Source organism: Trichechus manatus, unplaced genomic scaffold (assembly GCF_000243295.1).
Source record: "Trichechus manatus latirostris isolate Lorelei unplaced genomic scaffold, TriManLat1.0 scaffold00128, whole genome shotgun sequence".
NCBI classification, from domain to species: Eukaryota; Metazoa; Chordata; class Mammalia; order Sirenia; family Trichechidae; genus Trichechus; species Trichechus manatus.
The window spans coordinates 283,573-299,716 of NW_004444064.1; the positions used below are offsets into that span (position 1 = coordinate 283,573).

At 44.2% G+C, this 16,144-nt stretch overlaps 1 protein-coding gene across 8 annotated transcripts in view; it reads right to left on the minus strand.

Moving 5' to 3' along the window:
- Positions 1–15,002, minus strand: part of NLRP3 (NLR family pyrin domain containing 3) — a 26,999-nt gene extending 11,997 nt beyond the window's left edge. For 3 of the 8 annotated variants that reach the window (XR_002825368.1, XM_023739037.1, XM_023739031.1), the window contains exons 1-6: positions 14,898–15,002; positions 11,678–11,739; positions 10,814–11,134; positions 7,758–7,871; positions 5,489–7,247; positions 1,568–1,738 (exon numbers count right to left, since the gene is read on the minus strand). Coding sequence is in view for 7 of the 8 variants with exons in the window: in XM_023739037.1 (XP_023594805.1) it covers positions 1,568–1,738; positions 5,489–7,247; positions 7,758–7,871; positions 10,814–11,096 (2,327 nt within the window). In the remaining variant the exon portion in view is untranslated. The other 5 variants (XM_023739035.1, XM_023739036.1, XM_023739032.1 and 2 more) reach the window with 5 other exon arrangements.
- Positions 15,003–16,144: the final 1,142 nt, after the last annotated feature.

Here is a 16,144-nt window from a genome sequence, read left to right on the forward strand (position 1 = left end):
GATAACATTGTGAAGAAGGGAATTCCAGAACACTTAACTGTGCTCACGAGGAACTTGTACACAGACCAAGAGGCAGTAGTTTGAACAGAACAAGGGGATACTTCGTGGTTTAAAGTCAGGAAAGGTGTGCGTCAGGGTTGTATCATTTCACCATACTTCTTCAGTCTGTATGCGGAGCAAATAATCTAAGAAGCTGGACTATATGAAGAAGAACGAGGCATCAGGATTGGAGGAAGACTCATTAACAACCTGTGATATGCAGATGACATAACCTTGCTTGCTGAAAGTGAAGAGGACTTGAAGCACTTACTGTTGAAGATCAAAGACCGCAGCCTTCAGTATGGATCACACCTCAACATAAAGAAAACAAAAATCCTCACAACTGGACCTATAAGCAACATCATGATAAACAGGCAGGGTTTCGTTTTGTTCTACATAGGGTTGCTATGAGTGGGAAGTGTCTCGAAGGAACCTAAAAGCAACAACATATGCATGTGAAAGCTGGGCAATGAATAAGGAAGACCAAAGAAGAATTGAGGCCTTTGAATTATGATGTTGGTGAAGAATATTGAATATACCGTGGACTGCCAGAAGAATGAACAAATCTGTCTTGGAAGAAGTACTACCAGAATGCATCTTAGAAGTGAGGATGGTGAGACTTTGTCTCATGTACTTTGGACATGCTATCAGGAGGGACCAGTCCCTGGAGAACGACATCATGCTAGGTAAAGTAGAGGGTCAGCTGAAAAGAGGAAGACCCTCAATGAGATGGACTGACACAGTGCCTGCAACAATAGGCTCAAACATTGCAACAACTGTGAGGATGGAGCAGGACTGAGCAGTACCTCATTCTGTTGTACACAGGGTCGCTATGAGTCGGGACACCAACTCTATGACACCTAACAATAACAACAACAACAAATTGTCGCTTTCCTCATTATTGTTCAATAATTTCTGCATTCTGTTGGGTCATCTTTCTTTGGAATGTTTAGTCAGTAAAATTGATAAGACTTGGTCCTAAGGTGGTATGAGAGGGAGACAAAGGGAGGTATGAAACCATCCAAGAGTGATGGGCTTTAATACTGGCTGTGTAGCTCATCAAAAATGCAAATGCTTCTGTGCCCGATAGGCAGTGCGATTGAATAGGGCTGGAAGCATGGCCCAGGCATCTGCAAACTCAAGTCAACTTAATCTGGGCTGAGAGCATCATTGTATTAATAACGCTACGGGAAATTCTCTGTGATGATTAAACCCATACATTGTATTTTGTTGGTTTCCAGCCCAGGTAGCTATCTTTCTATGTGATGAAGCGCTCTGATTCTCATCGCATGAACAATGAGGTATCAAAGGTCATGGCCTTTTTGTTGAACTACAAGAAAATACCTCTTTTTAGTCCCCCTTCATTCCTCCCAATCTAAAACATTCCAAACAATTAGCCTCCAAACCATAGTGCTTCCCCACTTACCACGTCCCTAAGACTTTCCCCAGTCCTTCTTCACTCACTCATGTTCACATGCATGCATGTGTAAGTGTGCATGCACACACATACACACACAGAAAGACTTACCACAATCTCCGAATGTTACAGCCAGGATGCTGGAGGGTTTCACACAACACCTTCATTCCCGGGTCTCCCAGAGTATTGTCACTAAGGTCCAGTTCAGTCAGTCTCGTGTTAGTGCTCAGGACCGAAAAGAGGCCCCTGCAAATACTGGGAATTAGGTAGCAGTTCACCAAACTAGAAGATGAGAAGGGGAAGGGGAGAAAATTATCAGTCTCTTACAATACCAAATTGAAGCTAGGGGACAGGAGCAGCTGGCACCAATTCAGAGAAAGGCTCTCAGTGATTAAGAAATGGGTCACAGAACTAAACATCATTCACCTAAAAATGGAAAGGGTCTGAGGGAGACTTGGTAAAACCAATCCCCCATAACCTGTGGTGTAAAGAAAGTAAGCCTGTGACTTCGCCTAACCGTGAGTGCCTTCTGCTCCCTAGGGTTTTCTTCTTCTCCCTTGTTCATCAGACATCCTATCCGTGGGCCTGGAGACCCTATGCTACGTTTTCCAGGGGGTTTTTCACATCAACGGGTGCTTTCAAAAATCACAAGACCTGGGCCTCACCCAAAGGAATAAAATCGTTAAACTCTCAGGTAACTCCACTGTGCAGCCACCGATGCACTGAGTTGCTGATGGTTGTTAAAATGCAGGTTCTGACTCAGAAGGTCTAGAGTCAGGCCTGAGATTCTACACTTCTAACAAGCACCCAGCTGGTCCTTTCAGGGTTCTAGAACACACAAAGGCAAGTGCCTACCCTCAGAAAAAGGTAGCTGCCATCTAGAGAAATGGGCATTGGGCTTCTGCAACAGGAGCTATGAGTATGAATTCCTCCAAGCCTTCTTCATAGCTGAGTGAACGTGATCAGGTTTCCTGTTGTTTCTGCCTCATTTTTAAGCTTCTTCATGAGCAGATCTGCTTCCTTCCTCTCCTCTCTTCTGCCTCTATCTTCCCCTCTCTCTCTTTATTTATCTCTCTCCTCTCTCTCTTTCTCTTTTTCTCTGGCTCCTGCCTTCTATCTAGCCATTCTGAACTCTTTGCCATTGTCAAAAAGTACCCTTCTTCTCCACCTTCTGCCCTCTAAACCACTATTCCCTCTACCTGGCCTGTCCCTTCCCCCACTCGCTCCCTATCTCTCAGAATTGGGCTGAGGTGTGACTCCTTGAGACACCTTCCCTAACTCCCCCCAGCTGGTCAAGGGCTCCTGTGCTCTCTCTGAGTGTCCTTATCACTGCACATGACCCTCTACCCTCTTTACTTGTTTCCCAACTGTCTTCACAACCAAGCCTGAAGCTCATCATGGGCAGGACCTGGGTCTCAGCCATTGCCACAGTCCCAGTGGGAGGACCCTGATGACTGAACGATGACTAAAAAAGGCTGTCCTGGAAGTGATGCCAAGGTAGAAAGCCGGTTGAAGGTCATATCCTCCCTTTTCTCTTAATTTTTATTCTATGTCAGTTTTTTTCCATGTCTTATATAGAGGTTAAACCCTTACATTCACACAGGGCCCACCTCCACCCAGCCACTGTGGGCAATCCCAGTTATGGGTTGAATTGTGTCCACTAAAATATGTTGAAATCCTCACCCCTGTGCCTGTGAACGTGATCCTGTTTGGAAATAGGGTTTTCCTTTTCTGTAAGTTAAGGAGGTCATATTGGAGTAGGGTGGGTCCTAATCCCTTCTGAGTGGTACTTATAAAAGGAGACAACAGACTTGGGGAGTAATATACAGAGGGAAGACACACGCCATGTGAAGACGTGTCTACAATCCAAGGAAAACCAAAAGACATACCAGGCTATAGAAACTGGAAGAGATAAGGGAGGATTTTCCCCTAGAGTGGACAGAGAACATGGCCCTGCTGATGCCCTGAATTTGGACTTCTAGCCTCCAGAACTGAGAGACAATAAATTTCTGTTCTTTAAAGCCACCCACTTTGTGGAATTTTGTAATGGCAGCCCTAGGAAACTAAAATGCCTGATCCAGGGGTGACTGAATGTTAATCCTGGAAGAGACTTCAGAAATCAAGTAACTCAACCAGTTCATTTTATAGAGACAGAGACTGGCTTCCAACTCCCAGCAAGTCTGTGTGCAACAGACCCTGAAGGGGTATTTGGCAACTGCCTGGAACAAACAACATGGGGGCTAGAGGAGGAGGTCTCACCTTTCTAGTCCTGTTGTTATTAGCTGCCATCAAGTCAGCCCCGGATTCGTGGCAATCCCATGCACCACAGGGTTGGGCAGCTGTGATCTACAGGGTTTTCATTGGCTGATTTTTTGGAAGTGGATCACCAAACCTTTCCTCTTAGTCTATCTCAGTCTGGAAACTGCAGAAAGCCTTCATTTCCCCTCATTACCTTTGCACCAATGAAGCCACTTCCCCACTGTCACCTACATACACTCCTCCTCAGACCATTTTCATGCCTTTGTTCAGACTAGTCCCCATGCCCAGAATTCCCTTCACATTCTTCTCTCCTCTCCTGCACCCTGCCAACTTTCGAGGCAGGCTTAAACTTCACTCCCCTGAGAAGCCCCCTCAGCCTCCAGCTCAAAGGGCCCTCTGCCTTCCCATGTTCCTGGGACACATAGTCTCCAGGGCTGTTCTGCCCCTCAAGCATTGATTGGCATGGTTACTTTACTATTACTCATTAGAGCTCCAAGTAGATGACAAGCAATTTGAGTTTGGAAGCATTTTTATACACTTCTATACCCTACATGGAGCCCTGGTGGCACAGTTGTTATGTGTTAGGCTGCTAACCAAAAGATCAGCAGTCCGAATCCACCAGTCACTTCTTAGAAACGCTGTGGGGCAGTTCTACTCTGTCCTCTAGGGTCACTATGAGTTGGAATCAACTTGATGGCAAAGGATTTGGTTTTTGGTTTATACTCCACATAACACCTAGAATAGTTCCTTGTAGTGAATTGTTATTCAGCAAACATCTGTTTGTTGTTTCACTGATTTTTTGTCCATCCCATTTATCCACTTACCCTACCACCACTAGTGGATCTCAGCCAATGAAAGGGCACGGTAGAAATAGGTGTGTGGTAGTGGCATTATTAGGTAGTAGTGGTAATTGCCTGGAGTCCCTGGGTGATGCAAAGGGTTAATATGCTCAACTGCTGTTATGGATTGAATTGTGTCCCCCTAAAATTTGTGTCAACTTGGCTAGGTCATGCTTCCCAGTTTTGTGTGATTGTCCACCATCTTCTTATCTGATGTGATTTTCCTATGTGTTGCAAATCCTACCTCTATGATGTTAATGACGAAGGATTCGAGGCAGTTATGTTAATGAGGCAAGACAAGCTACAAGATTAGGTTGTATCTTAAATCAATCTCTTTTGACATATAAAAGAGAGAAGTGAGCAGAGAGACCTCATGTCAACAAGAATGAAGAACCAGGAGGGGAGTGCATCCTTTGGACCCAGGGTCCCTGCACTGAGAAGCTCCTAGACCAAGGGAAGATTGATGACAAGGACCTTCCTCCAGAGCCAACAAAGAGAGAAAGCTTTCCCCTGGAGCTGGCACCCTGAATTCAGGTTTCTAGCCTCCTAGACTGTGACAGAATAAATTTCTCTTTGTTAAAGCCATCCACTTGTGGTATTTCTGTTATAGCAGCACTAGATGACTAAGACAGCTGCTAACAGAAAGGTTAGGGGTTTGAGTCTACCCACGGGCACCTCAAAAGAAATGCCTGGCAACCTACTTGTGTAAAATCAGCAGTTGAAAACCCTACGGAACACAGTTCTACCCTGGCACACATACGGTCACCATGAGTTGGAGTTGACTTGACAGAAACTGGTTTACTGGTTTTAGTGGCAATTGAATTTGAAAGACAGTTAAGAAGGGGGAAGAGGAAGGGGGAGCCACTGCCAAGAAAAAGGTGGCTAGAAAGAGGAGGGCATGCTCTATCCCCTTCCTGAAGCTGAATTTCCTTACCTGTAAGAACAGGCAGCATGTGAACATGGTGAGACACAATTAACCGCATGAAGGCGTCGACCTTCCTCTTCCTCTTCTTCTTCCTCCTTGGGTAAGTTGTTTAAAAAACCCAAGGAAAGTGATTCTACACAACAACAGTTCTGAATGCAAAAAGAAGAAACTACATAGTCCATCCTAATGGAAAGGTTGATCTCAATTTTGGGGAAATGGTCCATGGCCCTTTGCACAAAGTCATCTTCCTGCATCTCATATAAGCAATAGAACAATTCCAGCTGGCTGGGCTGGGTCTGCAGCTTCTTGGCCTTTGCTTTAGCTTCTATCCATTTGAGCAACTCCTGCCTGATTTGCTGTGAGATTTTGCAACTTAATTTTTTTTCCAAGTAGGAGGATCTCTCCTGGTTTACAAGGCCAAAAAGGAAACGAACGACAAAAATCAGATATCCTTTTTCAAATTTGCCATAATTTTCAAGAAGGACCGTCACATCTCGGTTGGGAGGCTTTGAATAACTACATGACATGCTCCTGGTTTCCCTCTCTTCCTCCTCTTCCAGCAGGTAGTACATGGCAGCAAAGAACTCCTGGAAAGTCAAGTGAATGAAGCTGTAGTACTTCTCACAGTCCACTTCTTTCTGAAAGAGGTTCATCCTCAGGAAAGCTGACACATCAGCTTTCTGCAGGCCGTGATTCCTGAGGTCATACTCCTCAAATAGAATTTTCTGGTTCCAGATTCCATCAGCGGCTAAAGAGCAGAGCCCTCGTAGGCTGGCAGAGAAGTGGTGCTCCTGGGTTCCTCCTCTGGTCTGCAACAGACTTGAGAGAAAAAAGATGTACACAGCAGTGGTGGTCTTGGATGTCTGAGCAAGGGATTTGCCACTGTCCATCTGCTGCTTCAGCCCAGTGCACACAATCCAGCAAACTAGGGGGATAAAACACATTGTAAAGAGAATCTCGTTCTCCTGAATTAACCTAAAGGCTTCCCGAGCTTGGTGCTCATCTGAGAAATACTTAAAGAAATATTCCTTCCTCCTAGCCTCTGAGAAACCCAGGATCTCCACATGGCGGGGATGGTGCAATAAGTGTTGGAGTTTCTCTAGGGCTACGGGTCGGGTGGTGATGAGCAGGGAGGCCTCAGGAAGCAGCCTCTTTCTAATGAGGCTACTCAGGAGAATGTCTCCTCTATCTGCCTTCTGCCAGTCCGTGCAGAGTGCTCCTGTGTTCTCATCAAAGGCACCTTGCAGCTCATCAAAGCCGTCCATGAGGAACAAGATCTTGGATGGCTTTTTCACTATCTTGGATATGGGAGGGTTTGGGTCAGGGCAGCAGCTAATGATCAGGTCTCCCAGACTCCTCTTTGTCATGAGGCTCACCTCCCGACAGTGGATGTAGAATAAATAGTCAAATTTGTCTTTGTAAATTTTCCCCGACGCCCAGTCCAACATAATCTTCCTGGCCAGTATTGTTTTCCCGATGCCCGCCGCTCCCTGGAACACCACCGTGTGCACAGGTTCTGCGTTCTCTTCATCAGGATCAAACAGGAGTTCTAGCTTGATGGAACTCATGGGGCTGTCCCTGGTCTTGGCCGCGGTTTGACCGATGGCCAGAAGCTCGTGCTCCCTCTCCTTTTGGCTGAGGTGCTCCTTGACGAGACTTAGCTGGGTGTACCGTTTGTTGAGGTTCACACTCTCACCTAGGCGTGCATTTCTGTCTTCAATACACTGGAATCTGCTTCTTATATGTTTTCTGTATGTCCTACAGTAATCTAAGGCAAAGACAGAAAGTTAGACTCTGGGGAAAGCCCTTCACGCTTCCACTTGAAATGAACTATCCACAGGGGCCTGTGATCAGTAGCAAATGGCAACTGGAACTGAGAAACATGAGGAGCATCTCTCTGCTGCTTGTGTATGGAATGTTCTAGAAACTCTGGTGTCAAATTCTTCATATACACAGCTAAGCAGAAGAGCAGTAAACCAACCAGAAAATTTTTTTTTTTGAATCTTACTTCCTTGTGTAGCCTGCAGCCCAGGCCTCTTAAAACCAGAAACACTTAATCACCCACCTCCCCTTGGTTCTGGGACTGCAAGGAACCATGCAGACGTAAATTCAGTTTCTTCAGGTGATAAACGATCTCCTGAAACAGGAGTAGTTTGCATCCCAGTGAACATGAGGCGTTAGGAGAAGGAGGATGTAGGAGAGTCAAACTAATCAGCTTCCCAGTGTCTCTTGAACTGGGTCTCAAAACCTAATTGGAAGCACCGTCCCCATCACTTACCTTCCTTTTTTTTACAAAAAGAGATTCTGGAAAGATACCCTAGTAAGCCCATCCACTCCTCTTCAATGCTTTCTTCCCGGCACATCACAGTGAGTGTAGAATCATGTGCGTCATCTGAATATAAAAGGAAAAAAATACAGTGTCAAAAACTGGCATTCCTAACTCACCCATTGCCACGGAGTCGATTCCAACTCCCCACAGGGTTTGCAAGTGGTAATCTTTACAGACAGCCTTGGCCGCACAGTAGTTAAGAGCTACAGCTGCTAACCAAAAGGTCAGCAGTTCGAATCCACCAGCTTCTCCTTGGAAACACTACGGGGCAGTTCTACCCTGTCCTATAGGGTCACTATGAGTCAGAATCTATGAGTCGGAATCAACTCAACAGCAACGGGTTAATCTTTAGGGAAGCAGACTGCCACAGCTTCCTCCCATGATGCACTGGTGAGTTGGAACCGCCGACCTTTCAGTTAGCAGCTAAGTGCTTAACCACTATGCCAGCAGGGCTCCTTTGCACTCTCTAACTAATGAGATGTAAATGAGACACAGCCTAGCACTTGCACAGGTTAAAGGCACCTGCTCTGGACATCTCCCGAATGGAAAATATGGCTTCAGAGTTGCAGACAACAGGTGTGTAGTAAAACGTCCAGTTGGAGGCATTCCTAATTTCAAACCAGTTTAACTGCTGTACGCCTGCTAAGCATTGTGTCCCTCACCGTATCCAGTATCAGACTCTCTTTCCCAGGCCTGGAAATCAGCCAACATGTGAGGCAAGCAATGCTTCTCTTTATCCTTGCTCGTTCTGGGCACTCTCCCAGGCCGGTATCCTGATTTTGGGGCCATCCTCAAGCCCTCCAATATCACCAAGAAGTGCTATCCATCTTACCCACACCTTGTGCCTTCAGATAAAGACTTCCGAGAAATCTAGAATTCAAGACTGAATTCTTACCTGCTTTACATCTCGTTCAGTGGTGCAGAATCCTGGCTGACTTTAGATTTACCTGGGAAGCTTTAAAAATACAGATTCCAGGACTCTACCCCCAGCAATTATTTTTCAATTAGTCCCAGGTGGAGCCCAGGCACCTTTTTTTTTTTTTTTTTTTCAGTTGGCTCTCAGGTGATTCTAAAGGGCACCCAGGATAGAGAATCACTGATCTAAGTAGTTACCAAATAACACATCCAAATGAGGTTCTCTTACAGGAGAAATTTAGCCACGATAGAACAAGACCTAGACACAAGAAGAATATGGGACAAATCACTATAGGGAAGGAACCTAAGAGCTACATAAATGATTCCTGGTAGGTGCTACTTATTCTAAATCCAAATACTGTTAGCAACAAAGCATAATCCAAACACTATCTCAAACCCAAACCTAAGCCTAACACTAGCCCTGAAAAAACCTTCTAACCCCCATGATAATTCTTCTACCTCAAAATTCAGGGATGGAAACGGGGGTTTATATTAACTTTACCCAAAGAATTTTGTCTTTGTCCTTGGTCCCTGAGAGTTAACTCTAAACCATTGGAATTTCCTAAGTAATTGAGGTGCCTTTGTTATCTATACAGCACTGGTGGCGCAGTGGTTAAGAGCTTGGTTGCTAACCAAAAGATCTGGAGTTCGAATCCACCAGCCACTCCTTGGAAACCCTATGGGACAGTTCTACTTGTCCTATAGAGTTGCTATGAGTCAGAATCGACTTGAAAGCAACAGGTTTGGTTTTGGTTTTCAGTTTTGTTAACTATAAACCTCCAGACCGCACCTGAGTATTTATGCTAATGAGGTGACTCAGGTGGGGGCTGGCCAGGTCAGAAAGACCACCTAATGATATCAGCTGACCTCAGGGGAGGTGAGTGATCCAATCAGTCATGCCTACATAATGAAGCTCCAATAAAGGCTCTGGACACAGAAGCTCCATGTACTTCCTGATTGGTAAATGACATCAATGCATGTGGGGACTTCCAAGCTTATATCTAAGATCTTGGGAAGACTTGGCAGTCTGGAGAATCATGCCCTTTATTTTGTGAAATATGGCCTAACTTAAGGTGTTAAGGGTCAGAGAAAGAAGTGCTGCATGTACAATTGCTCTGAGAACAGAAGTGGCAGAGAGATAAAAAGTGGGGATTAGATATTATCCACACAGAAGCCAATATAGCATAGTAGTTAAGAGCCAGACTTCAGCAAAAGGCACACTGTGCTTTGAATCCTGGCCTTAGCTCTGACTGGAATGGCAGTTAGAACTTCCTCAAGGCTAACTTTGCTCATTTGAAAGGATGGATAAAAACAGCACCTAGTCCACAGGGGTCTTGTGAGGTATGAACAACAAAATTCATGAACACAGCTTAGCAAAGTAGTTATATAACTATTGCTATTATACTTTAATTTGGTTATGTAAGTACTGACACAGTCATAACTATGATACTTAATTTGTTTATAACATCCCACTACTATGTACTCCAGGCTCATTCCACCTGGAATTTTTATTATCTCCCTCATTACATTATTATTATATTATTATTCTCCCTCATTACACCCTACCACTGCACCAACTCTCCATGCTTCTCCTTATTTACCAATTCATTTTATTCCTCTCTTCCACCACTGTTTGCTCAACGTTGTCACCCCCTGGTTTTCTACGTTCCTCTGAGACTTCCCATATGTCCTTCTCTTGCCTAGAACACCAGGCCAAAAGGAGAACCTCACCTCCAACATATGCACAGGATTAAGAGAATTTATTTTGCCATTCCAGCTCTCAAGGTAGTGACCATAAGAAAGACTTTGTTCTCACAGTCTGGCTTTGGACAGAAACAATGATGCCACCATCTGGATATAGAAGTGGAGGCAGTTCCAGGCAGAGGAATCTCTTCTAATAAAGTGAGATTAACCAGGACAGGTTCCTAGGCATAGATAAAATCTGAGCTGGGTTTTTAACAGAGTTAGAAAAAAATAAATTGCTTTCCTCCATCTAATAATAGCACTACTATGAGAAGAAGAAAGAGGATAAAGCCAAGATAACAAGAGAAATGACTAAAAGGAAAACATGCTGTCTTCCTTCCACTCACCCCACTCTGGCTCATCCCTCTTAGCTTTCTCATAAAGGTCTCTCCTGTTGATTGCAGCAAAAATCCACACGGCCATGTCCCATGACTTTTTTTCCCCATTGAAGTCAATCATCAGGGTCACTAGATCCAAGTGGTCTGCCTTTTCTGTCGGACCCCGGGGGAGTGAGATGCAGCCCTTTTGGGGAGGATAGTCTTCCAAGTGCATTTTGAATTTCTTAAAGTCCATGTCTTCTAGGTCCTCCAACAAACAGGCCAGCTTCCAGCGCACACTTGCCATCCTCATCTGCAGCTCTGATCAGTGTCCTTGGGCATAAATCGATGCTGGGAATTTGAGCAGTGAAACCATATATGGGTAAGGACAGTCTTTTTAAAAGGTACTCCCCTTGCCCCAAAGAGAATTAAATTATCAAAAATCTAGAAAAATAAAAAATATTTTAGAATAGAAATAAATATCCCTTGACTTTAATGAGTTTCCATATTTACTTTTAAAAATGAGTCAAATACTTGTTGTATTGTTAACTGCAGTTGAGTAGGCTCCCAACATGGGAACCCCATACACAATGGAACAAAAGACTCCCTGGTCATGTGCTATTCCCATGATCAGTTGGGGATTGAACCATTGTGTTCCATAGGGTTTTCACTGACTGATTTTTGGATGTAGATTGCCAGGCCTTCCTTCCTAGTCTGTTTTAGTCTGGAAGATCTGCTGAAACCTGTTCAGCATCACAGCAACACTCAAGCTTTCATCTTCTGATGGGTGGTGGCTGCGCTTGAGGTGCATTGGCAGGGAATTGAGCCCAGATCTCCCTCATGGAAGATGAGAATTCTACCATTGAACCACAATTGTCCCCACCAAATACTTACCAGGAAATTATTCTGTTGGCTTGATTCAAGAGTATGTCATGAGCCATGGAAGAAAGGTTTCCCTATGGAAAGAAGGAAACAAACAAAGATTAAACACACAAACTTGATAGCATTCACAGTGTAACATATGCCCAGTCTCCCAACCAGTTCATGATGACTCCAAGAGCACTTTGGTTCCATTGATTACTGGACTATGATCTTAGACAAACTCTTTATTACTCCTTAACTTCAGTTTCCTCATCTATAAAATGAGAGAGTAGGGTCAAAGACAAATTGTTCAAGTAAAAGCAAAGAGGTTTATTAAAGGCAAGATACCATGTAAACTGGGGAAAGGTTAGATCTCACACAGTGAAATCTAATGCTCAGAGGAGTTATGGGCATCCAGGCAATATTTATATTGTTAACTCAGGAACTAACAGTGCAATATTCTGATTGGTGTTTGGTGAGGTAAGATAGTTGAGGATGGGATATCTGGAAACAGTGCTTTGGATGTCATTGGTTACCTTATTACAGTTGGCTTTTGGAGATTGGATACAGAGCATAGTTGAAGAAATTTGTGTTGGGGAGGGGTCTTTAGGTGTTCACAAGAGGATTACAAAGCACAAGTTCTGAGAACAGATTGTTAAAATATCCTGAGGACATTCTACACAATGGGTTTTGATTACCATTTGAGTCAAGACCCCTGGGTATATTGTTTTGCTTAACCTCAAAGAAAAACATTTCCTTAGTGATAGGGTTGGTTCCTTAGTGATAGAGTTGGATCTGTGTAAAAGATTAACAGCCTGTTAGCAAGAAATAGAAGTTAAGATGGAGTATGAGAACAGACTCTGGATCAACCATTTACTTTGGTCAAGTGTCCTATAAATTTTGGGGATCCATGGCAGTGGAAAAGATCATTTTTAAGTTCCTTCCAGCAGAAAGGCTCCATTTCTGTGTCTATGTTTTGACCTGAGAAAAGATGGATGAGGGGCAAAAAAAAGTGGTAGGGCATGAGATGGGTCAGTATGGTGATACTAATGAAGACTATGACTAGGGAGAGTGGAGAGAGAACACAGAGGTAGGGCGTGTGACTGCTGGGGAGGATGAGAATGGATTGAAAGAAACTGAAATGAAGTGGAATTTAGGATACCTAAGAGGGAATGACGAAATCCTGGTGGCGTAGTGGTTAAGAGTTATGGCTGCTAATCCAAAGGTTGGCAGTTTGAATCCACCAGGCACTCCATGACAACCCTATAGGGCAGCTCTACTCTGTCCTATAGGGTCGCTAAGAGTCAGAATTGACTCGATGGCAATGAGTTTGGTTTGTTTGTTTGTTTAAGAGGGAATGATAAACAGATCTCTTTAACATCTCCTTGCAAAACTCACAATCATGATTATTATAATTCATATTTATTTAGGACTTCTTATGTGCTAGGCTCTGCACTGATGCGTATTCTCAGTTAACCTGCACAAAGCCTTATGAGAGGGGTATTTTCCTAATCCTGTTTTAGGGAGGTAGAAACTCTGACTTAGAGATGTTGAGTGACTTGCCCAGGATTTCAAAGCTGGGAAGGGACAAAGCCAGAATTTAAACCAGGGCCATCTGATCCCAAATCTCATGCTACTAACACTTAAACTTTTCATTGGCTGAAAGGGTAAGATTTTTTTTTTCCCACTAATTAACTAGGTCTCTCAGTCAGACAAGGAGCCCTAGTGGCTCAGTGGTTAAGTGCTTGGCTGCTAACTGAAAAGGTTGGTGGTTCGATCTTTTTCTGAGGGAGAAAGATGTGGCAGTCTGTTTCAGTAAAGATTTACAGCCTTGGAAATCCTATGGGGGCAGTTCTACCCTGTCCTGTAGGGTCACTATGAGTCAGAATCGACTTGACGGCAGTGGATTTGGCTTGGTCTCTCAGTCAGACAGAAGCAAAAATGGTAAAAGACAAAAGAAATGGTTAAAAGGTGACATTTCCCCAGCACTTATGACACACATCCTTTCATTATGGTGTTCACAGACAAAATTTTCCTAGGATAATTTTCTCTCAAGTTCCACAAAAGCTGGAAATATGGCCTCCTATGTTTAGATCTCCCACATCTCTTGGATTTTGGACTAATAATGGGTGAATGAGTTGGCTTTGTTTCGCATGACTGCCTTAATCCCTTCATTCTACTGTATTTGGAAAAGCACTGCTGTTAGCTGCTGTCAAGTCAGTCCCCGACTCATGGTGATCCTATGCACAATGGAAAACAGCGCTGCCTGTGTCATCCCCATGATCAGTGGGAATCAAGCCGTTGTGATCCATAGGGTTTTTGCTGGCTGATTTTCAGTAGATCACCAAGTCTTTCTTCCTTGAAAAGTGCAAACCAGTACCAGTTGCTATTGAGCCGATTCAGACTCATGGCGACGTAATGTGTGTCAGAGTAGAACTGTGCTCCATGGGATTTTCAGTGGCTGATTTTTCAGTAGATTGTCAGATCTTTCTTCCAAGGTTCCTCTGAGTGAACTCCAACCTCCGACCTTTTGGTTAGCAGCTGAGCGCGTCAACCATTTGCATCACCTCGGGACTCCCTGAAAAGCAGTACACCAGCCCAAAGGCCTAAATTATGGTAAAGGAAGTAGTTCTGTGAAACAGGGAACTCTCCAAATTTGAATTTATAATGACTTCAGTTTGATAGTCAAGAAGACACCTCAAACTCTCTCACCTCCTCCCCCACAAGCCCATCTCCCTGTGCATTAACAGACACTCTTCCTCCAGACAGGCCCATCTGCTCCACTGATCCTTCCCAGCTCCTGTTGCATCAGTCTTTCTTGATGCCTCACTGTCCACATCAGGACTCCATCTCTCCTCTGCATTCAAAAAGCCTAGGCTAAGCACACTTCATTCTGTTTTTCACCTCAATTACCTGTTGGATTATTAGCAGGTAGATTTCCTCACATTCATACCATCCATCAGACCCCCTGAGAAGGTGCTTGGCAAATCCGGTGAAGCCTTGGGTAGAAGCTGTGTCTTCTGCCTTTGCCTGCTGTCTTTGCTTCCTCCCACCCCACACATACACATGCACTTGCATGCACATAGAGCCCAGAATAATGATAAACATAAAAGAACGTTCCAGAAACACTGTTGAAGGACAGACTTGGAGGGTATCAGGATAAATTCCTAGCTCATTAACCAAGACAAGTTCTGCCCCTAGACACATCCTCCCCAGCCCTTTTGGCCACCCTGCTGTATGGACCCCAACTTACCCAGACACCAGCCTCACGGACAGCAGAGAGGAAATGCGATGAATTCATAGCTCTCACAGACCCAGCAGGAACAGGAAGGATGTGGTCTCAGTGTGGAGTGAACAAGCTTGCATCACAGCCAAAGGCAGAGATGGTTACTCACATCACAGGATTTTCCCCAAAACCAAATAAACAGGGCTCTCAAAACTGAGCCTAGTCTTTGAGTTCATTATTAATTTTAAGTGTATTTGTTCCAAATAAAGTGAATAAATCAGAGAGAGAGGTGGCGGGGGGGAGAGAAAGATTGATAAGGAGCAAACCTACATTACAGAAAATATATCAGAGTGTTTCTCAGGTAGAAGGAAAATGATCCTAAATGGAGGGAATGGAGACATAGAAGGGAATAAATAGAGCACAATTAAAATGGTACATATGTGGATCAATCTAAGCAAACATTGTGGTTATATTGACTGTATCATATATTTCAAGATTTTATTTTTTATCATTTTTTTATACAAGATGAAAATGTGTGTCTTTAAACAAGTGAATTAACCCAACTTGTAGTTACTACCATTTAAAAGAACAAAAGGGAAAAAAAATTGAGTCTGGGTTGAGGTTGGAGATATCCTGCCACTCCTCTACTGGGATCCTGTAGAAGCAATTGTGTGTGTGTGGCGGGGATGAAACTGGCTGCATTCAGTTGAAGCTCTTCTCTCTCCCCTGCTGGTCACAGCAGCCTGGGGGAGTGTTGCAATCACTGGTGACAGGATAAGGAAGTGAAACTAGGGATAGGTTAGAGCTAGGAAGCAGAGTCTAAAGCATGACCTGGCCTTTAGGCACCATGCACTTTCCCCTCTCGAGGGACTCAGCAGGCAGCACAAGTTCTCTCCATCACATGTTATTGTTAAGGCACAGAGACTGCTCTGTACCCCAAATTCTATTCTCTGGAGGAGGCAGAGCCAAGATGGTGGCTTAGTCACATGCACCATAACATCCCCCTGCACCAAAGACCTAAAAAACCAAGTGAAACAGAAGCAAATAACAATCCAGCCATGCTGAACATCAAACAAATAAACACCAATTGGAAGGAATAAGGAAAGCAGCGAAAGAAGAGTAACACGGAACGGTGGGGGCTTAGCCAGTGTCCTGCCCCACAACTGCTAACTTAGGACAAAGCCAGCAGCGACCTTGGGTGAAGAAAACAGCAAGGCAACTTCACGACTTTCCCAAAAGGGATAGAGAACATTTATAGACACACACAAAAAAAA